This window comes from Nomascus leucogenys, chromosome 22a (assembly GCF_006542625.1).
Source record: "Nomascus leucogenys isolate Asia chromosome 22a, Asia_NLE_v1, whole genome shotgun sequence".
In the NCBI taxonomy this organism is placed as follows: Eukaryota; Metazoa; Chordata; class Mammalia; order Primates; family Hylobatidae; genus Nomascus; species Nomascus leucogenys.
The window spans coordinates 56295445-56318782 of record NC_044402.1 but is presented as its reverse complement, the minus strand read 5'-3'; the positions used below and the strand labels follow the sequence as shown (position 1 = coordinate 56318782).

General features: G+C 50.5%; 1 protein-coding gene across 1 annotated transcript in view; it reads right to left on the bottom strand.

The window, feature by feature from the left end:
* Positions 1 to 23338, bottom strand: part of SCUBE3 (signal peptide, CUB domain and EGF like domain containing 3) — a 39841-nt gene continuing 16503 nt past the window's right edge. The window contains exons 4-23 of the mRNA XM_030802568.1: positions 21914 to 22048; positions 20801 to 20926; positions 20475 to 20591; positions 18303 to 18350; positions 15778 to 15894; positions 13896 to 14018; positions 13280 to 13396; positions 12192 to 12317; positions 11788 to 11904; positions 11537 to 11641; positions 11126 to 11242; positions 10666 to 10824; positions 10207 to 10422; positions 9627 to 9788; positions 9252 to 9419; positions 8572 to 8733; positions 7957 to 8154; positions 6980 to 7132; positions 6791 to 6870; positions 1 to 4515 (exon numbers count right to left, since the gene is read on the bottom strand). Coding sequence (XP_030658428.1) covers positions 4366 to 4515; positions 6791 to 6870; positions 6980 to 7132; positions 7957 to 8154; positions 8572 to 8733; positions 9252 to 9419; positions 9627 to 9788; positions 10207 to 10422; positions 10666 to 10824; positions 11126 to 11242; positions 11537 to 11641; positions 11788 to 11904; positions 12192 to 12317; positions 13280 to 13396; positions 13896 to 14018; positions 15778 to 15894; positions 18303 to 18350; positions 20475 to 20591; positions 20801 to 20926; positions 21914 to 22048 — 2696 coding nt within the window. The 3' untranslated portion in view covers positions 1 to 4365. The remainder of the gene's footprint in view (positions 4516 to 6790; positions 6871 to 6979; positions 7133 to 7956; positions 8155 to 8571; positions 8734 to 9251; positions 9420 to 9626; positions 9789 to 10206; positions 10423 to 10665; positions 10825 to 11125; positions 11243 to 11536; positions 11642 to 11787; positions 11905 to 12191; positions 12318 to 13279; positions 13397 to 13895; positions 14019 to 15777; positions 15895 to 18302; positions 18351 to 20474; positions 20592 to 20800; positions 20927 to 21913; positions 22049 to 23338) is intronic.

The following is a 23338-nucleotide window of genomic DNA, read 5'->3' as shown; positions in this document are numbered from 1 at the left end:
TGAGGAGTTTCATTTAGTATTTTAATAATAATAAAAAAGACATACAAAATCCAAACATTTCTTTTTACAATTCAGATACATATTTTTCCCCAAGTGCAAAATACTCTATGAACTGCATCATTTGCTGTTTATTGTTGATTGTGTAGGAGATGCTTACTAAATTGGCAGCAGTGGAAGGCAGATATAAATACAATATTTTGAGATTTCTTCTGCATTTAACAAAAAGCCTCCCACATGGTGATGATTATTCTGAAACTTGAGTTCAGCTCACACAGAAGAATAAAGTTTTCAGTTTGTTCAAACTGCTACAACCTGTGGTGTCTAAAAAAGCTGATGACAACTGGGGGTTCTATTCCTTCTAATCATATATTTCCTTGTACAAATAATGGCACAAGGTTAGGGTGTGCTACTTTTGAGACAGGTCAAATGTAAAAATATCCTTGTGTTGTTCGCTCCCACTTTTCTCTTACTGTGCTTAAGAAAGAAACCTGGAGGGTTAACATTTTCTGCTTATGGTCAGTTATACTTTGTCTTGGTACCCCTTGTTTGTGGCTGTAATATTGAGGTTAAGCAGCAAATACAAAAGTTCGAGTGCTCTACAACGTTTTCTGACATTTTGAGATATGACCTCATAATCCATTTCAGAGTCACCTCAAATATGTATATAGAGAACACTTCTCATATATAAAAAGTTTCTCTAGGGCCAAAGACCGGGACTGTGTTACTGAACTTTCAGCAACAAATCTGAGTCTCCACCACCTCAAACTGACCAAATCTTGGGGGCTGTTAAAGCAGTCACAGCTCAGTGCCAGCCTTTGGGGATTTCTAGGCCTGGAGCAGGCAGCTCAGATCCAGGATCTGGTCAGTTTTCTTCTGACTCCAAGAGTTGTCTCAGGTTGTAGGAATAGGCATGGCCTGATAATATAGAAAGAGGGAGGCAGAGAAGTAAAGAGGAACTGCCATGTTGCTGAGGATATAAGTGCCTTTCTGGTATGCATCACTTGGTGCGTGAAGCCCTCCCATTTCCAGGCTCAGAGCAGGTGAGGTTTTGTTCTAAGATGAATGGAAGCCCCACAATACTGTAGCCCCACACCCTACACCCTGCAGAGAGGCCTCTGGGTTGCTTCATGAAGGGTTCCTATTTATACCATCTTTCCATTTCCCTCCAATGGTAAAAACCTCTTTTCTGTCTGACCTGTAAAGACCTAGAATGTCCCTGAGCGTTGACTCCTCATTCAATCCACTTAACCCCTAGTTTGATGTCCCAGGGCCAGCCTCCTCCATAGATTCAGCAGCAGCTTTGCCTGGGTTCTTAACCCTCCACCTTGGAGGACCTAAATTAAACTTGGTGGACAATAGCAGGTTTTTACCTGCTCACCAAGATCTGCCTTGACATCAATTAAGAAGCCTAGTGGTCTATGCCTTCCATACTGTGGAACTCATTTGCAGGTCTCCTAAGCCATGGAATAAATGGTTGGAGGATGTGTATTTGTATGTATGTATGCATGGTGTGACAGGAAAGGAAGGGAGAAAGGAGAAGCCAGATCCTGAAGGCATAAGTTAAGAAGCATGGTCACCGTTTGGCTTTCCAAGAGATGCAAAACGGCTGGCAGAGAGGAATCAGAAAGTTATCCTAGGCTGGGCGCGGTGGCTCATGCCTGTAATCCCAGCACTTTGGGAGGCCGAGGCGGGTGGATCACCTGAGATCAAGAGTTCAACACCAGCCCGGGCAACATGGTGAAACCCCATCTCTACTAAAAATACAAAAATTAGCTGGGCGCAGTGGCGCATGCCTGTAATCCCAGCTACTCGGGAGGCCGAGGCAGAATTGCTTGAGCCTGGGAGGCGAAGGTTGCAGTAGGCCGAGATAGCACCATTACACTCCAGCCTGGGCGACAGAGCGAGACTCCATCTCAAAAAAAAAAAAAAAAAAAAGAAAGTTATCCTAGCTTCTGGTGGAGAATTAGGATAGTCAAAGTTGATTAAAGCAGTTTTCATGGTGCTTCCTGGGAAGTACAGAGACACTCCTACTAAATGACCATTTCCCTTGTTTGGAAGCAGCCATTTTGCATCTTTACAGTGGCCCTCCTTGACCCAGAAAGACAAAGGTAGCCAGACACTGTACCCACAAGGGCCGTGATGTTGGCTAATGGTTGTCAGGGAATCTAGCTGTGTCACTGGCTACCTACTGCTATGGCCGTTTTGGCTGATGAATGCTACTGATGGGAGGGCAGGGGTTCAGACTCCTTTATTTAGTGTTGAGTCTCCTGGGGGAGCAGTAGCCTAGGACAGTCACCTAGAAATGAACCTGAGCTGTTCTGTGAGTTACCAGGAGAGTTAAAAAGAAAAAAAAAAGAAATGAACCTGAGGAGTCAGTTGGTAGCCTTTGACTGATTGGGACTACAGCTTTGGGGGAACTAGAGTGAGAAAACAGAAAATAATTTTATAGGCAACAGTTGGATTAAGGGCAGAATGTGTGCAGGCTTTGGGCTTGGGCATGGACTTGATTCTTCTTCCATTTGATTCTTTCTTCCTTCTGAAAAACAGTAGTTGAGGAAGCTAAGCTTGAAGTCAACTTCAAAGGGAAGTGACCAGAGCCAGGCAAATATCTGATGCCTTCTGTCTTATTCTTGGCTCCCACAGCTTTGTTTCTGGCCTCGGGACCCTGAGTCAGCCCATCCCCAGGTGGTATGTCCTGGTCCTCTTCCATGTGTACACCAGGGGATAACAGGATGAAGACAGGGAAAAGATGGAGGTTTTCCCTACTTGGGGAAGAGAATCACTGACCAGTTCCATTGGCCTCTACAATCATGAGGTCCACGCTGACTCCATGGAGAGGCATAGGGATAGCAGGATTGGTTTAGCAAACATAGGTCTCTCTCCTTCCTGCTCCATCAAATCCCCAGAATTATTTTCCTACACATCAGATGCCTCTGCGCAATTACCCTGGATTACCACAGCCAAGGGCTCTAGGTGGCCAGTGGTGGCATAGAGACAGATCAGATGCTCCAGCACTCAAGGTTCATGAGATTCAAAACCGATTTGCTTCCACTCCAAACATACACTCTTTTCTCTTGGGCAGCTATAAATAGGGTTTTGCTAATAGAGGAAAAAGAAACAAAAACAAAAAACAAACCCAGAAAACAAAAACTCCTCTGTCTAGACAACATAGAAAGACTCAAAACGATTGCACTTATTAGGTGTGGACAGGGTGGGCAGGAGGCTCGCCAAGTGCACACACATTCCTTTTGCTGCCCACAGCCTCAGGCCAGAGGTAGGTGGCTCCAGGCTGGCTGCAGAGTGGGGTCCTCTTTGGTGAAGCCCACAAGCCAGCTGGGGCTACAAGGGAAAAACAACTGTAGGGCAAGGCCTAGGCTGGCTTAGGTCAATAGCCATGTTTCTTTAAGGACAACATGTAGCAAGGGGAGTAGGGCTCCCCCAGGGAGCATCACATGGGGCTGAGGAGGTGGCTGGGCCAGGGAAGACAAGTAAGAAAAGGGATTAGTGTTTGAAGTTGACTTCCAATTGTGCTGTGTCTAGTCCTTTAGATGATACATTTTTTCTTTCTGTTTTGTTTTTTTTTGGCAATGCTTTAAAACCTGGTTTCTGTCCTGCAGAGCTACAGTTTTTCTCTCAGGGAGCTACAGCGGGGCATTCAACATGACAATGCCTGCTGCTCTTCCTCATTTAGCCGGTGTCCACTAACTCGGTGTTGTGGGCCATTTGTAAACCCTTATGGAGTAGACCCCAGGCAGACGTGGGGAAAGAAAGAGAGGATCTGTATAGACAAGAAAGCTGGCCATGTGGGAAGTCCAGAGCTCAAACCATGTGCCCCAGAGGACTGGTGCTGGCATTAAGCCTGTAAATCAAAGGCTTCTTTGGCAGGACCCTGGGCTGTTAGAATCACCCTAGGGAGCAGAGCCAGGGGACATTTTGGCTCCTGACTAGCAAGGCACAACCCTATAATGGCAGAAGCCCTTCTTTCCCCTCCCCGTTCCCCACCAGACCCACTTCCTTCATGGGCCTCTAGCACCCTTCCAAGCAGATGGGGTCAGGAATGTGAGCTGGTAAAATGGGCAGTGGAAGGGGCTGTACTGTTTCTTTACATCTCAGGGGGACTACAGCCAGTACTGAATGGCTTTTCTAGGGAGTATGTTAGAAAAGGGGAAACAGTAGAGAGGCAGGCAGAGAGAGACAAGGAAACTAGAAAGACAGAAAGGGAGAGTGCCTGGTCTGTGTAGTGATATTTTTTTTTTCCCTCCAAAAAGAGAGGAGAGAGTTCCTTGTCTGAGGGTAGGGGGCTGCCGGCTTTGAGGGCTAAGGAGTCTGGGGGCTTAAAAAATTGGGTCTCTGAGCCTAGGTTTACTATTTGTAGGGTCTCAGGAAGCTGGAAACTTTGGAGCGGAGCAGCTTGATGAAGGATTTTGGCAGCATCTCCTTGTGTTTCTCTGTGTACTTGAAGTAGTTCTGGGGGTGGGCTAGCACCTCAAAGAAGGCCTTGATGAGCTTCTTGTCCTGCAAAGGATGGCAGGGAGCAATGTCAGCCTCAGTGTCAGGGGTGGGAAGAAAAACACCATGACTCAGCAGCCCTTCTTGATGTCTACTAGGCATCCTACACTGAATATATCCAGAGGGCAACTCTGGATTCCCATTCCTACCATCTGCCCTTATTCTGGAATTCCACAACTGAGTCAGTGGCAGCTCCATCCTTCTGTTGCTTAGGCCCCAATCCTTGGAGCCATCCTTGAATCCTCTTTCTTGCTTACAAGTATAGCAAATCCTATTGACTCTACCTTCAAAATATGTCTGGGTCTGACCACTCTCATCATCTTCCCAAGCCACCATTGTCTCTGACTTGGAGTACTGTAGTAGCCTCCTAACTGGTCTCCATGCTTCTACTTTTGTCCCTCCATAGACTCTTCTCCCCACAGCAGGCAGAGTGACTTTTTGTGTTTTTAATTAGTTCATCTTTTTCCTGTTTGAAACTCTTCTCTGGTTTCTTTTATCACTCATAGGCTGAATGTGATCTGTGTCTTGCTTTCCACCTCCACTCTCGCTCCCTCTGCTGAGCCACACTGGCCTTCTCGAGGTTCCTGAACACACTAAATTGCTCCCATGCTCCTTAGCTTGGAATGCTCCTCCCTCATCTTCTAATGGGGAGCCCTTTTACCTCATTTGGGTCTCTTCTCCTTAGAGGCCTTTCCTGACCACCCTGTCTGCAACAGCAGCATGGTATGTGGAGAGCCTACTAGGTGCCAGGCACTGTGCATTAAAACTCAGATCTTCTGGCACCTAGGCTGGTGCTCCTTCCATGGCGTCAGTGGATTTTTCAAATAAGAAGTAGGGGTTTCAGCCTCTTACCCCACTTTAATCAGAACAGCTGCACTGCTTTATGTGTTGGAATTCCACAGTACATTTGATTTGAAATAAGGGTTCAGATGCTTTTAAAATGTTTGGAAAGTATTGTTAAAAGTATATTCTTTGAAGTCTGCAAGTTCTAGGTGATTTTTGTTGTCAAGGCTTTTATTTTGATGATAATATAAAAATATTTTGCTAATACTAACTTTTTTGCCGTGATAATTTATGAAGGATAATTCTGTGACTATGACTATAGTTTTTTGTTTTTTTTTTTTTTTTTTGAGACTGAGTCTCACTCTTGTTGCCCAGGCTGGAGTGCAATGGCATGACATCAGCTCACTGCAACCTCTGCCTCCCTGGTCCAAGCAATTCTCCTGCCTCAGGGTCCTGAGTAGCTGGGATTGCAGGCGCCCGCCACCACACCCAGCTAATTTTTTGTATTTTTAGTAAAGACGGGGTTTCACTACGTTGGCCAGGCTTGTCTGGAACTCCTGACCTCAGGCGATCCACCCGCCTCAGCTCCCCAAAGTGCTGGGATTACAGGCGTGATCCACCATGCCCAGCCAGACTATAGTTTCTTAAGGAAGATTTTCTCAAATTTGGATTCACCGACCCAGGGCATCTAGTCCATTCTTCAATGTTGGAAGTATTTATTTTCCTTGAAAAGAAGTCCGTACATAAATTGATTCTGAGAAAGCTGTGCTAGATCTGCCGCTGCTTTTTTTGTTTGTTTTTTTGAGACAGAGTCTCACTTTTGTCACCCAGGCCAGAGTGCGATGGCGCCATCTCGGCTCACTGCAACCTGCACCTCCTGGGTGCAAGCGATTCTCCTGCCTCAGCCTCCTGAGTAGCTGGGATTATACGCGCCTGTCACCGCACCTGGCTAATTTTGTATTTTTACAAAATTAAGACGAGGTTTCACCATGTTGGCCAGGCTGGTCTCAAACTCCTGTCCTTATGTGATCCACCCGCCTAGGCCTCCCAAAGTGCTGGGATGACAGGCGTGAGCCACCGCGCCCAGCCGATCTGCTGCTGCTTAATGAGGCCTGGGGAGGGAATAGGGGAAGGAAGGGACTTATGCAAATGTATCTTTCTATACTTCATTTTCCCTATGTCTCTTGGAAGAGGTAGGGACATTTCTTCTCCTCACTTTCCCTTTCTCTTCCAAGTTTTCCCCAAGGTGTAATATAGTGTGGGTGATGCTGCAGTCGGATAGGCTTGGGCTCAAATCCCAGCTTTCCCATGGGGCAGGTTCTTTAACTCTCTATGCCCCAGTTTTCCCATCTGTAAAGAGGCAATGGAGAAAGCACCTACCTCACAGAGCTATCGTGTCTATCAAATAAGAATATTCATGTAAGCACTTAGCATATTGCCTACATATTGTTACATGCTCATTAAATGTTAGCTATCATTATTGTTAATATTTATTCACCTTTAAAATCTCCTGGTGGTTTTCAGAGGCATAGAGCCGGCCATCTCGCACAATGTCTTCTACCAGCTGCTCATAGTCCTCTGCAAAGTCAACCAAGGGGAGGGGCTCAGGGGCGGGAGCTCTTCCTGCTCTCCTGGTTCCCTCTCAAAACTTACATACCTCCCCTTCTCACCCACCTCCTTGGCTTACCATCATAGGTAACATAGGGGATCTGGAAGCCACGGGCGCTGTTGGCCTCGCTTGTCTTGAAGTTGATCCAGAGCTTCCTGGAACGGGCAGTGAAGGCAATGGGACGCTCGTAGGTCTGGCAGGTCTCATAAGTGGTAATGGAGGATGGGGATGCTGGGAAGGCAAGCAGCAGGTCAGTAGAGCAGCAGGGCAGGCTACCTAAGCCCTCCTAGAATGTGCGCTGTAGAGCTGGTGGTGGGGGTATGGGGCAAGAGAGAGAATCATTCTGACAAAGGCTCCCGCTTCGCATACATACACCCTACCCCACACCCTCTCCCACTGCCCACTGGGCTCATTCCACAATTCCTCCTTGATACCTGGCACTCACATAGTGTAATAAATTTGACATTTAAATGAATGGAATGGCAAAAATGCTGGGATAGGAAAGTGATACATGTAACGCCATTGGAGTTCTAGCCCCACTGCTAGCTTTCTTTCTTTTTTTTTTTGAGACGGAGTCTCGCTCTGTCGCCCAGGCTGGAGTGCAGTGGCACAATCTCGGCTCACTGCAAGCTCCGCCTCCCGGGTTCACGCCATTCTCCTGCCTCAGCCTCTCCGAGTAGCTGGGACTACAGGCGCCCGCCACCACGCCCGGCTAATTTTTTTTTTGTATTTTTAGTAGAGACGGGGTTTCACCGTGGTCTCAATCTCCTGACCTCGTGATCCGCCCGCCTCGGCCTCCCAAAGTGCTGGGATTACAAGCGTGAGCCACCGCACCCGGCCCCACTGCTAGCTTTCTTAACTCTGTTTTCTACCAAACGTGTTATTGCTGTTTTCCTTTGTTAGCTTCTGCCTTCCTAAAGGCCTCTTACTATTTCACCCTCATAGATCCCTAACTTCACTGCCCAACTTCTTTCTGTATCAGTCTCTCTCTTTGTCTCTCCGCCTTAACCAGATTTGGACTGCCCTTCCCTGGCCCAGCTCTGCAAGCCACCCACAGTTCTTTCTCATGACGAGGACGTCCCCACACTCATCCTCAGATGGCAGGAAGATCTCTGGTACCACGATAAGGATCTTGCGCTTGGGTGGGGGGTTGATGTTCCAGATGCACTCCACACTGGCTGGGTAGTTGCCCGGGTAGTTGGGGGACTCAATATAGCCAGTGAACTCACCCAGCTCCCCACCACACTGACGATCTGCAGCCAAACCCCAGTGGATAAAACAAGAAAGAGAAGGGAAGTCAGTGGGGAAGTGCGCTGGGGGAATTGAAGAGTTCTGAAGTAGAGGTCAGACATTTATAGGAAGCCTGCATCCTAGTTCATCAGTATTTTCCAAGCTCTGAGTCCATCTTCCTTCCTGCCCTTTTAGTACCTTCTCTTCTCACTTCACCTGTCTCTGCTTCCTCATTACCTGTCTTCAGGGAGAGGGTGTTAACAGGGTCCAGCCGAGCAACTGACCTTGAGATTGAGTGAGTTGGGGAGAGGTGGAAGGTGGAGTTTTCCTGCCCCTCCACCCCCCAGCCCTGTTCCCTGTTGGTTTCACACCCCTCCTTTAGATGTCCACTGCTCCCAGGCCTTTCTCCTCCCTTTTCCACAGCCTGGCTTGCCACGTACTCTTGCATTGGGCCACACTGGTAGAGCCATCAAAGTCTGTGCTTGTGTTTCCTGGACAGCGGGTGCAGAAGTTCTGACGGAAATCGGGCTGATAGGAGCCCATGGCACAGCGAATGCAGCGATGGATGCTGGTATTGTAGTAGTGCCCTGGGGAGCACTGGACTGTAGGCAAGGGAGAAGGGCAGGAATCAAGATGGTAGGCAGGTGGGAGTTACGGGGCATGGGATGGACAGGATACATTCATCTTGGAGAATCAGGAGATCAGATACATCAAAGTTCTTTCTAGGGTCTCAACCTTTCCCAGTCGTGCCAGAATTTAAGCCCATGGAAAAACAGAGTTTACAGAGTGGTTGGCTACACTGCCAATCCTTTTCTTTCAGACGCTGAGCACAGTGCCAAACCTATGTAGAAACTCATTTGGGATATGGAGGAGAATATGCCACCAGTTCTCCAAAGTGGAGGGGTAAGTGGGACTGTTAATTATTTCTCAGTTCCCAAGCTTGGGACTAGTGGAGGAGCAGGGTGGGTCCTGGAAGCAGGATGATATGGTTGGTCAAGTAGCTGGGCCCATTACTGGTTTGGAGAAAATGGTGGGTCAGTGTCCACTTTGGGAAATTGGAGAGTTTTTTGGGAGTAGTTGGGGTTGGGGCATCCCCCAGGGAGGTGAGTAGCTTACTCACCTTTGGTGTCACAGTCTTGGAAGGAAATGGCCCCTTCATGCTTGGTGGTGAGGCCCCCACCACAAGGGAAGCATAGGGTCCGTCCTGCTTCAGGTTGGTAGGTGCCACGTGGGCATGGCTGACAGGGCTTGAACCCATCTGCAGAGTGTTGGCCAGGTGGGCACTGACCTGCAATGAATCAAGGGCCCAACTCTGATGGGGATGGTCCTGAGTCATCCCCATGGGGTCACCCGATCTCAGGGGACAAAGGCATACAAACAAGATGTTGACTAAGAGAGTGGCCTGGAGCCTGGGCCTGCCCTTTGGGAAATCCCATGCCCATGGGCATCCCAGTGCCCACCCTACCCCACTCTGTATTGTTTGTTCCCCTGGCACCTGCACACGTGGTGACGTTGGTGGCTCCAAGAGGCCCGTGGGCATCACTCCCAGGGCAAAGGTCGCAGGAGAGCTGCCCTTCTCTCTCCTGGAAGGTGCCCGCTGGGCATGGCACACACTGCTCCGTCTGGCCGTGGTAATACGTTCCCTGCGGGCAGCTGACTGAGGGAGAGTCGGCCGCGCTAGCCACCCACCCCCCATTTCCCACCACCCAGGCCTGGAACTCCCCTTCCCACTCCCCCCGACAACCCCCGATTCAGGGAGAATCTCTGTCAGGGAACAAACACAATCCTACTTGGGGATTGGGGGGATAGGAGGGAACAAACACAATTTGTCAGGGAACAAACACAATCCTACTTGGGGGGATAGGAGGGTCAAAGCCATGTGCAGGAGGATTGCCGGCCCCACCTGGCATCCTTCTAGATTTCAGCCTGGGACCAAGGAAGGGAGGACAGTGGGCAGAAGCATCCTGGCTGCCTCATAATTTGAGAAATGCAACTGAGGCCACAAAGGGTCCTGCTCTGAGTCAGGCCCAAACTGGGTCTTTCCTACATCCCTGCTCCCCAGTAAGCTCCCTTACCACACTTGGTCCCAGCACGGTGCTGCCCGGGCCTACAGGACTCCATCGGCTCTGCTCGCTCCCCGGCTACCAGGCCCGGCTTGTGGGCCAGCTCATAATCAAGGCCTGCCAGGCGCAGCAGGAAGCGGTCCTGGTTAATGGACTTTCTGAGCATCTTCAGGGATCCTTTCAGCCGCCGTTCCATTCGCTGTCGGAGGCAGGGCAGCCCACAGCTGGCTGGTGGTGGATGGCCGTGTGTATCAGGGAGGAGGAGAAAGAGTTGCTGTGAGCAGGAGGGCAGGGGAGCAAAGCTGGGAGCTAGGAGGGGCATGGTAAGAGGGACTAGCTTTTAGGCTTGGCACCAGGCAGGGTCTGACCCTAGTACAGGCTCCATCCCTTCCTTTTGCTGCTGAGACCTGTGGTTTCCCCACCTCTGCCCTCCCCTTCCAGTCCTCCTCCCAACAGTGTCCCCAGTCCCACCTGTGGTTTCTTCGGCTCTGACCTCTGCCTCCAGTTCCAGGGTGAGCCTTGTGACTTCTTTGCCTGGAGGGGTTCGGGCCCGTCGGCCCTTGCCCTTCCGAGAGGAGTCACACTTAAGGTGGATGAAGGTGACCTGGCATTCAGAGCAGGGGGCACCACCTGGGAGAGAGGCCTTGTCAACCCCAGGGACATCCTCTGGAAAGTTCTCACTCCCAGCCCAGACAGACCTCCCCAGATCTCTGACTGTAACTATCTCTCAATCCTGTTTTAGTCTAGGGTCCTAATTAGTTGGTGGAGGGGAATATTCTGGGACTTCCTTGGGTGCTATGCCTACAGCTGCTTTTTCCTCTGCTCTGCCTAGAGTTCAGGGTGCTGGTGGGTTTTTGGAAGCAGAGGAGCTGAGGGGTAAGGAGGGTTTAATGGCCAGACAGCCAATTGGAATGGGGTCCCCAGTCCAAACCTGGCCCTGTGATTCTGCCAGCCTCCTCTGTTTTGCCTTTGTTTCGCAGGTGCAAACGGCATTTGGCATCCTTGATCTTGAAGGAGGCCCGTTGTTTAATGGACAGCACTGCAGCCTCTAGAGGGATGGTAGAAACTCAGCACAGTGTGGGATGCCCATGGAGGTCAGGGGTGCCGTGGGGGATGTTGAGAAGCTGGGCAATAAGCCAGGGGCTTGGCTGGGGGAGTGAGATTATGAAAGTCAAGGGGATCAGATGTTAGGGCAGAGGGAGTGAGGGCGCAGGGCTGGAGAATTACAGGGCAAAAAAAGAGGATCCAGGAGAAAGGAAGGCCAGGGGATTGATGAAGAACAAAAATAAGGGATTAATATAAGAGAGTAGGGTGGGAACAGGGCTTCTGGGCTGGTGCTCACCATGGCAGTGGTTGGAGTTCGTGCTGTTCCCATTGTGGCCAGCTCTGGCTGGAGCAGCCCTGGGGCTGGGGGTCCCACAGCTCACCGTGAAGCCATTCTCAGACTCTGAGAGAAGGAGCCTGTCACAGTTCTGACCTGCCTTCCCAACCCCCGCTGGCTGGAGGAATCCAAGGGGAACAAAGGAGCTGCCTGAACGGCCAGTCCTTCCTCTTTTCTCCTCCAAAGCTCTCCAGCACCCTCCTCCCATGTACCTGGCAAAAATCGGGCCCTGGAGGGACAGGTCAGGGCACAGGTGTCCTTCTTGCCAGATCGGTTGCAGCTGAGCATGGCTTTCGAGGCCCCAGGACTGCCCTGACACTTCAGTGGCTCTAGGAAGGGGAGAGAGGCCTGAGCAAATGAGTACATTCCTTTCCCACCCTCTCCCTCTATTGGGTAATTTGGAGGAATCAGCTACTTGCATAACTATTGTTGTACCCATGGAGACTGACCATGGGATTGTTTACCACAAATTTCATGTCTTTAACTCAAAATGGCTACATTCTCCACCCTTTCCCACCTCACACCTTTCCCCAACATGATACTCTATGCTTTCCAGAACCCCAACTGCCCTCTGAAATGGCAGTGTCATCTTTGGCCAGCAGAGGGCACTGCCCACCTGTGCAATCTTTGCCATTCCAGTGCAGCCGACCCTGGCCTGCTGGGCAGGTACACTGGTAGCTGCCAGGAGTATTGATGCAGCCAAAGCGGCAACCTCCCCGGTTGATGCTGCATTCATCCACATCTGGGGGAAGGAGTAGGGAGACAGAAAAACAACGATGGAGTTGGAGGAGGAGCCAGAGAGTAGGCAGTGAGTGAGGGCCTTTGGTTAGATTTTCAGGTACCCTGCGTTATGCAAAATGAATAAGTTCGAGAGATCTACTGTACAACAACGTGCCTATAGGTAACATAGGCGTAAATACTGTAGTGTACACTTAAAAACTTAAGGGGGTAGATCTCATGTTAAATATTCTTACAATTGGCCAGGCGCGGTGGCTCACGCTTGTAATCCCAGCACTTTGGGAGGCCGAGGCGGGCGGATCACGAGGTCAGGAGATTGAGACCACGGTGAAACCCCGTCTCTACTAAAAATACAAAAAATTAGCCGGGCGTGGTGGCGGGCGCCTGTAGTCCCAGCTACTCGGAGAGGCTGAGGCAGGAGAATGGCGTGAACCCGGGAGGCGGAGCTTGCAGTGGGCCGAGATTGTGCCACTGCACTCCAGCCTGGGTGACACAGCAAGACTCCATCTCAAAAAATAAATAAATAAACAAATATTCTTACAATTTAAAAAAGTTAAAAAGGCATTCTAGGCACTGTAAGATGACTACTGGCCTGAGAAGAGCTCAAACCTCCTCCAATTATCTCTGTCCCTAAAGGAATGATCGAGAAGGGGCCAAGCCAACAAGCTTTTTAAAGCCTTCCACTCCTTCCAACCAGTGAGACTGTCATTTGGGAGCTGAGAGTGGGGGTTCAGGGACAGTTATAGGAATGGGAGATAGGAATTTTGGAGGCAGGATGCCGTTTCTCCAGTCTCCCAGTTCTTCAAAAGCTGTCTTAATTCCTCCTGTTTTGTCACAGTGGATGCAGACATGGTGCATGCACCCAGGGATTGCCCATAGCCACAAGCCAACACAGGGACCTGTTCAATTGGAGGGTGAAGAGGTGAGGGGGCCAGGGTGGCTGGGGGTGCAAGCTTACTAGCTTACCCCCACAGTGGGTGACACCATACAACAGGTAGCCACGATGGCAGAGACACTGGAAGCTTCCTGGTGTGTTGACACATATGTGGTCACAGGTTCGATCAAAGGAACACTCGTCTATATCTGGAAGAGCAAAGATTCAAGCCACTGAATCTGTCTTGGAGCACTTGACCCTTGCTCAGGTGAAGGACCCAAGTGAGGGGCCTTGGCTTTCCCCCTTGAACTGAAGAGTCCCTATTCATGTCCTAGCTCTAGGACCAGTGATTTAACAATGCAAATCCATCTTCTCTGCCCCCTCTATTTGGAGTCCTTGGAATCAGGAACTGCAAGATCTGGTGCCTTTAGGTCAGAGCCCACCATGTGTGGTTAGGTACGTCCTACTCTGCCAAGGATATGAATTGGGGTGAAATCCATCCCTCAGTCCTTGCCAAGCTGAGTGCTTTGATATGGAGCTAGTCCACTGAGGGGAAGGAGTACCATTTGCTAATTTGCAGGATGACACTGCCTATAGAGACTCTGCGTGATATCTATTGAGTTTCTAAGACTTTAGCCCTCTGGCCTCCTTGAAGCTCTCCCACAAGAACCTCTCCTAAGGCTTTCACCTTTGCCTGAGTCTGCTCACCCTGGCAGTTCCTCTCATTGATGAGAAGCTTATAGCCTTTCTTGCAACTGCATTCGAAGCTGCCCACTGTGTTGCGGCAAATGTGGTCACAGCCTCCATTGTTTAAGCGGCACTCATCTATATCTGAAGAAGGAGGACAAAACAGGATAAAAGATACTATCAAAGGCTGAGAACAAACAAGGAGAAAGATCCCTCCCTCACTGACAGAGACATGCAAAAATCAAGGAGTCCTGGGCCTGCCTCTTGATCTCTCTCTCTCTGTCTTTCTCTTTCTCTGTCCTGTCTTTCTCTCTCTCTCTCTTTCTCTTTCCTGTCTCTGTTTCTTCCCTGTTCAGGGGATCTGTGGCCATTAGTAACACCCTCTCTTCTGGGATTGAGTGTTCTTATAAGGGGACAAATTGGAACCAAAACTAGGAACAGGCCCTCAGGGAATTACCTAGAGGAGGGGCAGGTGGGCATTTGACCTAACAGGCTAGCCCTTAGTCTCCAGCTGATGGCCATTCCCTGAAAGGCTGGTGGGTAGGGTTATCTCTTTCCTGTCCCTCAGGACGGGTGGGTTGGGGGGATGCGGGGCAAGGAGAGGTGGAGGGTCAAAAGGGACTCACTGAAAACGGGCAGCCCTTTAGGGAGGAGGAGGAGCTGGGAAAGAGGCCAGGCAGGGAGGACCTCCAGGAGAGCCAGTGAGGCTGGGTAGCTGATGGGGGAGGGCTGGGGGCCAGGCAGGGGGCTGGACTGGGAGAGATCTGGAGAGACTCAGGCCTGAGGCAGCTTTCAGCACTAGTAAGGGAAAGGGGGGCTGGTGAATGGCTTCCTTCCTGAGGTCAAGTTCTCCAAGCTGGTGGCAGACAGGACCCAGGCTACTCGCCCCTGGTTGGGGGAGGGGGCAGGGAGGGCAGCCTTCCACTTCACTCTTAGCATACCTGTCAACAGTTCTTCCCAGCAGGAAACCTCTCAACTCTGGCTGGCTGACCTGCTGCCCTAGCCTCCCCCCTCCTCTCGCAGCTGTTGAGCCAAAAGACACAAAGAACGAGCCCAGTCCTCCTAGTCCCCACTCCTTGTGACCAGGGGATATAGACCTAATGAATCATCATTTTCAGTATGGCTACCCTTCCTTTTTCCTCCACCCTTTCCCCCCATTCTCCCTCAGACCTGGCTAATTAGAAGGAAGGGAAACAGAATGCATAATGTGGGTAACTATACTGTAATAACAGTTAACACAAAGTGTTTCCATTTGCTAAGCACTGTTCTAAGTACTTTTTGTATAATAACTCTTTTAATCACAACACAGTATGAGGTGAGCACTATGGAAAACTGAAGCACAGAGACATTAAGTGACTTGTCCAGGATCACAGAGCTAGTAGGAGACAAGGCTGGGATCTGAACCCAAGTGGCCAGGCTCCAGCTTCAGCCCTCCTAACTAGTATCCTACTCTCCCTTTGACCAGTACAGCCTTTTGAGGGGTAGACATCATTTCCCCAGAGCCCACTGGGAAGGTCTGAGGAATGTGGGGTAAGAAGGTTATGGAACACACCTGTGACCTCATGCACACACACAGTCAGGGCTCAAATATCCTTCCAGACCCAGGAGCAAATGTGAATCACATGTCCATTAACTAAGAGGGTTAGAGACCCATGGGGGATAGGAATGAGAGTAGGGAAACAAGGTGGGGTAGGGGAAGGGGGCACTAAGGAACTGGCTGGACTTCTCTGTCCCTTGAACTGAGATGGAACAGGCAGATAGGAGACAACCCTTAGCTATGTCCTGGGTTCTTCATAAGAAAGAGGTTGAGGAGGTATTATTCCCTAATAGGCACCCTATCTCTGGTCCCAACCTCAGCCCCTTACCAAAGGTCACTCTGCTTCTGTCCTCTCAAAGTCCTTACCTTTGCACGTCTTCCTATCTGGCTGCAGCATGAAGCCCACAGGGCAGGTGCAGTGGACACCAGTCGCTGCATCATGGCACTTACTGTCACAGCCCCCGTTGTTGACAGCACAGGTCTCTGTTTAGGAGGGAGGTGGGGGATGGTAACGAGGTTACAAGCCTGGAGGAGTCCCAAACTCTGAGGGTAGTGGAGACCACAGAGGCCTGAGGCAAGGCCTCAGCTGCCTCTCTGTGCTTTAGAAGGAGCATTAAGCCAAGGGAGGCTCCCGGCCCCTTTCCTCCCATCACTCCCAACCCCCATCCCCTCACAAGTACAGCCAAGCAGTCCACTTCCCTGCCCCCTACTTGATTGAAACAAGGTGGACAGCAGTGAGGCAGGTACAAGCCAGAGCTGTCAGGCAGGAATGTGCCGAGGGGGTGGAGGAGGTGGGGCGGGGGGCAGTAGGGAGGGATGGGAGCTAAGTGAGGGTGGTTCTGGCCGCCAGGGAACCAGAAGGGACAGATAAGAGTTTCTTCCTCTTTCCACTATGTCTTTGGTCGGTGGGTGGGGATTGTGGTGGGACAATCTTATTGTAAGTGGATTGGAAAGAATGAGCCTGGCCATTCCTAAGGCAACTGAACGATACCCATCAATTTATCTTCCCCTTCCCCGCTGCCTAGCTGTCTTAAGAAAGATCCCACTTCCAGGACCGACTGACTGCTCATCCTTAGAGGAGGTAGCACATACTGGGTTAATCTACCTTCAACTCCTCCCAAACCCTCCTTTTAGTTCTAGATGGAGATAAGCTGGCTGTTTTGTTGTTTTACTTTGCTAATGGGGAGATGTTGTATAGGAGAGGGGAGAAGCAAAAGAAAGAGAAGAATCCAGAGGAGAAGGAAAGGTGTAAAAAGGTTAGTGAAAGAGTTAAAGAACCTCAGAGCTAGATAAGACCTAAATCCTTATTTTGGCTAAGTCTCTTATGCTGCTCCCTCTTAACTGGTAAGTTTTCCCTTTCACTAAAAGGTCAGAGTAGGAGGAGTGTGGATGGATCACTCTCCCTATTTTCTGAATTCAGAGCAGGAGAAAAACAGGTTTAAATGGTAGCTTGGGAAAGTCAGATGTGTCCAAGGAAAAGCCATTAGTTCAAACAGTGAAGGCCCCTGATACAGAGACTGTGGAGGTGGTGTGGACTGTCCTCTTGGGGTGACTAGAATTCTCCCATTAGAGAGAAAGAATTCCAAGACCTCCACTAGGGAAGATAGAAGAATGGTTCTCAGAATCAAGGGAATTGAATAAGACCAGTACTGGATGTACTGTCATCTTCATGAGTCTCTGATTCCCCACACTCAAGCCCAACTCTTGTCACCAATGAGAACAGGTAGGCCAGGGTTCCAAAAGAAGCCTAACTCCGTGGGTCCCTGGCCATGCCCTGGTCCCTCAAATGCCCATGTGTGGAACAGCCCAACCTGGAGTGGGATATCCTCTGTGCCATTTCCACTTTAGTCTTTCCTGAGGCTCTCCAAGACCATGGGAGGAACCTAGTAGGGAACGCTGAGTTCAGGTTCCAAGCCTAGCCACCCCCTTAAGAGTGCTCTTAGCATAAGAAGAGGTCCGCTAAGCCCAGGATCAGGGGGAGGGGCACAGAGATCTTATGCCAAGGCCAGGTAGCTTCTGAAGGATGTAGGATATGGAATAGCAGAGCTGGCACAATGTCTATCTCAGGCTGGACAGAAAGCTGGGCATAGTTGCCCACCTCTGCAGGATGGCATTCTCGAGAGCAGGGTGGGGCAGCAGGACCATATAGTCTCACCCCTTTGCTCTCTAGGTCACAACATTAAAACCACAAGTTACTCTGTGCTTATGCTGTGCCAGGCACTTGCCAGGTAGATGCTCTACATGCACTATCTCAAGCGTTACAACCCTAAGGGAAGACTGTTATTTTATAGAAAAGTAAACTGAGGATCAGAGAGGAAAGTAGCTTGCCTGAGGTCATACAGTTAGAAAGTAGCAGAGCCAGGATTCAAACTCAGGTCTGCCTGAACACACATGCCATGCTCTTAACCATTATGGTGGAAGAGAATGGTGAGTGATGCTGGGACTGTGAACTAATGTGGGTAAGAACCCAAGAAAGAAGCCCCAAGGAGGGGATGGCATCTAACCCTATCGCACCCCTATCTCAGGTGGCACAGTGGGCATGATGGGGAAGATGAGGCTGGCTGGGTAGAGGGGGGTGGGGAGCAGATGGCTGGGAGTGGGGTGGGGTGTTAGAAGGTGGGTGTGGGAGGAGACAGCAGAAGAGGAAGGGCAGAAGGAGAGTGACAGGAACAAAGACGAGACCAACATGAAAGCTCCTGGGCCAGCTCTTAGGGACTCAGGTTTCTTGTCATCCAATGGGCCCACTGCCCAGGCTGCCAGGATAGCCCTGCTGGCAAGTTGGGGCCCAGTCAGGCTGGGCCCAGTGGGCATGCAGTTAGTCGGAGCCCCAGCGGGTTAGCCCTTCCCTCAGCAAGCCAGTGAGAGCAAGCGGAGATAGCAGACATATTTACCATTAGAAACGGCTTGAGTGGGGATGTGCTGCTCTAGCCGCCTTTCCCCTGTTTGACATTGTAAAAAAGCTGTTTAGGTGCTGGGCAGAAGCCACTGTGGCCCTCTGGGCCCCGGACCCCTCCCCACCCTCTCCTCCCCACTGCCAGCCCAAACCACTAGCCCCAAATGATGAGCCCTGGGACCCTTATGACAGCTTCACTCCTCATCCTTATCCTGTCTGGTGGTATCCCCAAAGATGCCAAGCTCCCCGCAAGTGACTGAAAAACTGAAACAGTCTCAGAAAGGGGCAGCCAACTATGGGCCCAATACCACAGAGCATGCTCAAGCCTAAGCTGGGATGCACCCTCAAGTCTTACTAACCACAAAATCCCAAATCCCAAAGGGTGCCACTGTTTCTGCTAAACTATACTGCCTTCTCAGTCTTCCCACCAAATCTGAATGTCCTGATGGCCCCAGGCAATGATGTTTCCTCTTACCAGGGATGGCCAGAAAAATTAGATATAGGACAAGGTGAAATAAGTTCTATTGGAGAAGAGGAAGAGGAACTAGGAAAGAATATAGCTGTAAACCCCAGAATAGCCTCATTTACTCTTTTGTGCCTCATGTGGCCATGGCCCAGTGGTGGAGTAGGTCTTGAATTAGAGAAGAGCCCAAGCTCAATAAGGGTGTTTTCAGAAGCAACCGTGTCTGGAACTTTGAACAGAAATAAATCAGAGAGGGATCAGACCTTCATATCCCTGGCCCCTGACTCATGCATCTTTTCTTTGGGGACTGCAAACAATTTCTTTCAAGAGACTGGGGATGTGTGAATGTGTCCAGGAGGTGGTGGGAGGTTTGAAAAGCAAAATAGTTAGACCTATGAGTGAAAAATGAAAGGAGCTGAAACATACCAGCCCAAAGAAGGCAATGAGAAGAGCCTAAAAATGTTCTGGGGTCTTTGAAGAGTTAATTCAGAGGGAAACGTGGCAGGGGAGATTTTAATTATATAGGGACTTTAGAACTGGATGTGCAAGTCTCTGGAGCAAGTGCCTGAGGGAGCCCTGTAAAAGCATCATCTGCGCTCCAGTTCCTATTCCTGCAGTGAAATGGACAGGTCTCTGGAGAGTCTAGTTCTTCAGTTAATGTCATGTCTCTGATATACATAACTTCATACACAGTGACTGGGTTCACACACCCCCATTCTCAGCATGCCACAGCCCACCAGATGAACAGTCACTCATAAACACTTATGCCCACACAGCAAGCTCATGCCCTGCCTGGCTAAAGACACAGCCTTTCTGTCAGCCAAACCTCTTTCATTTCCCACTTCTCCAAGGGGAAACCTTGTTCCATCATCCTTCTCAGCACTAAAGACCTAAAGGCTAAAGGAATTAGGAATTAACTTTAAGGAATTAAACTCATCTAGGGTACCTGAAAATATGTGAGATAAGGCCTAAGAATTCAGGAAGAGGGATCCGGGTATTAAGAGGGCCTCAAATCAAGGTAAGAGATGGAAGGCTGGAGTTGGTGAGGAAGAAAGAGGGTTGCTGATGGAGCTGAGAGGGAGTACCACTGGCATCTGGAGGAGAGAGAAGGAAATGGGGGGTAGGGTGAGGTGAGTAGAAAGGGGAGTTGCAGGAGGAGAGTGAGGAGAGAAAGAATAAAGAGGAAAAAGATACCTGGAGCCAGGAAACCCCATCTGTCAGTCAGTTCAGGGATGGTTGTTCCAGGAAGGAGCACTCTGTCCCACCCTCTGTTGCAGAGTGGGGACACTGGGCTTTGATAATTCCTCTCTTATCACACTAGTCAACCAAGGGCCTCTGGTCAGGCCTAAGCAGATGCATTTCCCCAGATCTCTTCCTGCTTCTCAACTACAGCCTTGGTCAATAAGCAACTCTGCTAATTATTCCCAGTTTGGCAACACTTTGTCCTGGGATGAAGAGGGTGATGAGGCTCCTGGAACAGGGTGGTAAAACCACTGGGTTGGGGAGGGGAAGAGGGCCGGGGAGCCCTTCAGTCTCTCTTAGAGTTGTCCCTTACTAGACCTGGCATTTTCTGGGTCTTAACTCCCTCACCAGTCCCTCCGTGCCCAGCACCTGGGCCCCATGCACTCCTCTGCTTCCCTGGTTCCCAAGGGGTCCCACCCCCACCCCCATCTCAGGTAGACTGAGTTCTCCCCTGGCCTCACCCACCGATGCATGTCTTCCCGTCGGTATGGAGCACAAACTTGATATGGCAGCCGCACCGGGGACCCTGCTCTGTGTCATCGCACGTGTGCTGGCAGCCGCCGTTACCATAGTTGCACGTCACTGTGCACAGAGAGGACAGGGCCCTGTCAGCTTGCTCCTCCCTGGGTCCACAGTTTTCCACAATGTGGGTACTGGCCCCCTTGCCTAGTTGCCTCCCCCATACTCCCTTTTCCTCCCAGCCCTGTCCTCATGCTCCTGAAGCCCTATACCCCTCCTCTTTGTTTTCACCCCCGACCCCACTGCCCCACCTGCCATCCCAATTATCTCACATTTACAGTCCCGTTGGTTCTTGGTAAGCTCAAAGCCAGGACGGCATTCACAGGCAATACCCCCCTTGGGTGTCTCCCGGCAAATGTGGGCACAGCCGTGGTTCTTGTTCATGCAATTCATTCCTTCTAAAAGAGAAGAAAGGGGGGTGAATGCTCTGTACCCCTGGATGTCTAGAAGAGAAGAACTACAAGGGGCAACTGGGGACCTAGGGAACTGGGAGAATTCCACTGAGGTTGAATTCAACAAGGGACTGACTCTCCTTGTCCCAGGCCTCCTGTCTTCCCCACAGACCTGGGTGCTCGTGAGCAGAGCTCAGAGCTGTTCTGAACGATGTATTACTAGCTAGCTATTGATACTCATCCCAATGAATGATCACCGTCTCTTTCGAACAACGAAAAAATTGTGTATAATAAGTGTCCAGCACTGTGCTGGAGATGGTGTGGATTTAGGAAGGTCCTAGAAAAATACAAGGTGTGATCACTCCCCTCAAAGAGCTTACAGTCAAACTGGGAAGAAGATCAGTAGCAATCAGATCTACAATGAGAGTGGAGGGTAATTGGTATAGATATTTACTATGCAGTTTTATTCAACAAACATTTATTAAACTCTCACTACATGCAGGGCAGTATGTTAGGTGCTGGGGATACAACAATGAGTTAGACATAGTCCCTGCCCTCAGGGATGTCACAGTCTAGTGGGAGTGGGGGGTATGAGTCATAGAAACAGCCAATATAAACCCATTATTCCTGCCTGACCCTCCCATGCCAATCCAAGGAAAAAGGTATGGTGAGGTCCTCTCAGATAGGCAGCAGCTTAGAGAATCTCAGCCACCTACAATTAGGGACAACATCTACCTCAGGTCTGGACACAGAGGATACTCCATAGTAGCCTTAATCCCATATTGACCCCAACCTCAAAGTAATTTCCCCAGATTTTGCCCTAACAGGGTGTCTGTTCCTAGATCCTTTAGAGTGTGATTGAGTTGAAGGACAAGAGAAGGAGGAGCTAGCTGAGTTGAGAACGGAGGGTGAGACTTAGGGGCTGTTGAGGGACAGCTGGGAAGAGAAGCCTGGGGAGTGCAGGGATGGGGCCATCCCAGGTCATGGGCTGACCTTCTGGCCGCTGGATACAGGTATGCTGGTTGTCGCTGAGGAAGAAGCCTTCCCGGCAGTGGCACTCATAGCTGCCCATCATGTTGACGCAGCTCTGCTGACAGCCGCCGTTGCCCTCGGCACACTCGTCCACATCTGTGCAGGATAGATAGTCGGTGGGGCCATGGGGTCCAGGCGGGGTCCAGGCAGGGTCCAGGGTGTATCCCAAGACTTCAGCACCAAAGGCAGTCTTAAGAACTACTACCCCCTAAGCCCAGCCTTAAGCCAAGAAGTCCTCACACCCTTGTCAGCTAATATTCCACTAAGTGTAAAAAGGCTGCCCTGAGGGCAGAGCTGGGAAGCTAAGCAAGTGGGGGAAAAGGGGACCTTTGAACCTCAAATGTCACCTAGGTGAAGCCATGCCTCCCTTTCCCTCACCTGTGTAAACTGGGTATGAGGACAGAGGACACCAGGAAAGAAGCCAGAGCAAGAGGAACAGTGATGAAGGTAAGGATGGAGATTGGTCACATTGGTTGGACAGGTAACTGGGGGTCGCAGCTGGTTGCAACGAGCAGCCAGGGAATGTAGGAACCTGGGAAGTGGCTCTGGGTGCAGGCAGAGCTATGGCCATGGTGCTGAGGTTGGAAGGGCAGGGTGGGGAAAGGCAGCTGAGCCTCAACTCCTTGTGGAGCAGGGACCATTTCTGTGGACAGGCCACCGCCCCGTCCTTCCTCCCCTCCCCCTGTGCCTGGGCTTGCTGCCATATTCCCTAGCCTTTCTCCTATTTTGGTTTAACAAAACAAAGTCTGACAACTTGGCGGGGAGGGATCTGGGGAGAGCTGCCAGGCCACACCCTAGATGGTGGGGGTGGGGGGCAGGGAGAACAGTAGGCTCTCACCCCCAAATCACCACCCCTAGGTTCTAGAGCCAAGCTCACCCTGGGGCCCCCAATTCAACACCTTGACTCCATCTCTATGCTAGCTACTGCCCTCCCAAGTCCATGGCCCTTCTCAGTTTGCCTTGGCCCAGGAGGCATCACATAGATTGGTTTTCAAATGGAGCAGCTAGAATCTGGGCTCCTGAGGGCTTCATCTGCCCCTCTCTTCCCATCCTCTCTGCTGAGATCCTGCAACCTTCTCTTCCCCTTCTGGCCAGGGCAGAGAGGCCCAGATCCAGCTGGCTCCTGCCTGAGAGATACACCTGTTGGAAGAGCTAAGGTGTACTTTCCTGTGCTTTGCTCCTGTCTCTACCCTATCTTTTGCTATTCTCTTGACTTCTCCCCATCCCTGTCTTCCTGCTCTTGCCACATTCTACATGCCATCCTTCTGTCTGCTCCCTTACTATCTAACCTTGTGGCTTTGCTACTCTAGCCAAGCTCTTTCCTCCAATTCTCAGTGGGGAAGCTAAGGCCCAGAGCATGGACAACTTTCTCAAAATTCCCCTAAG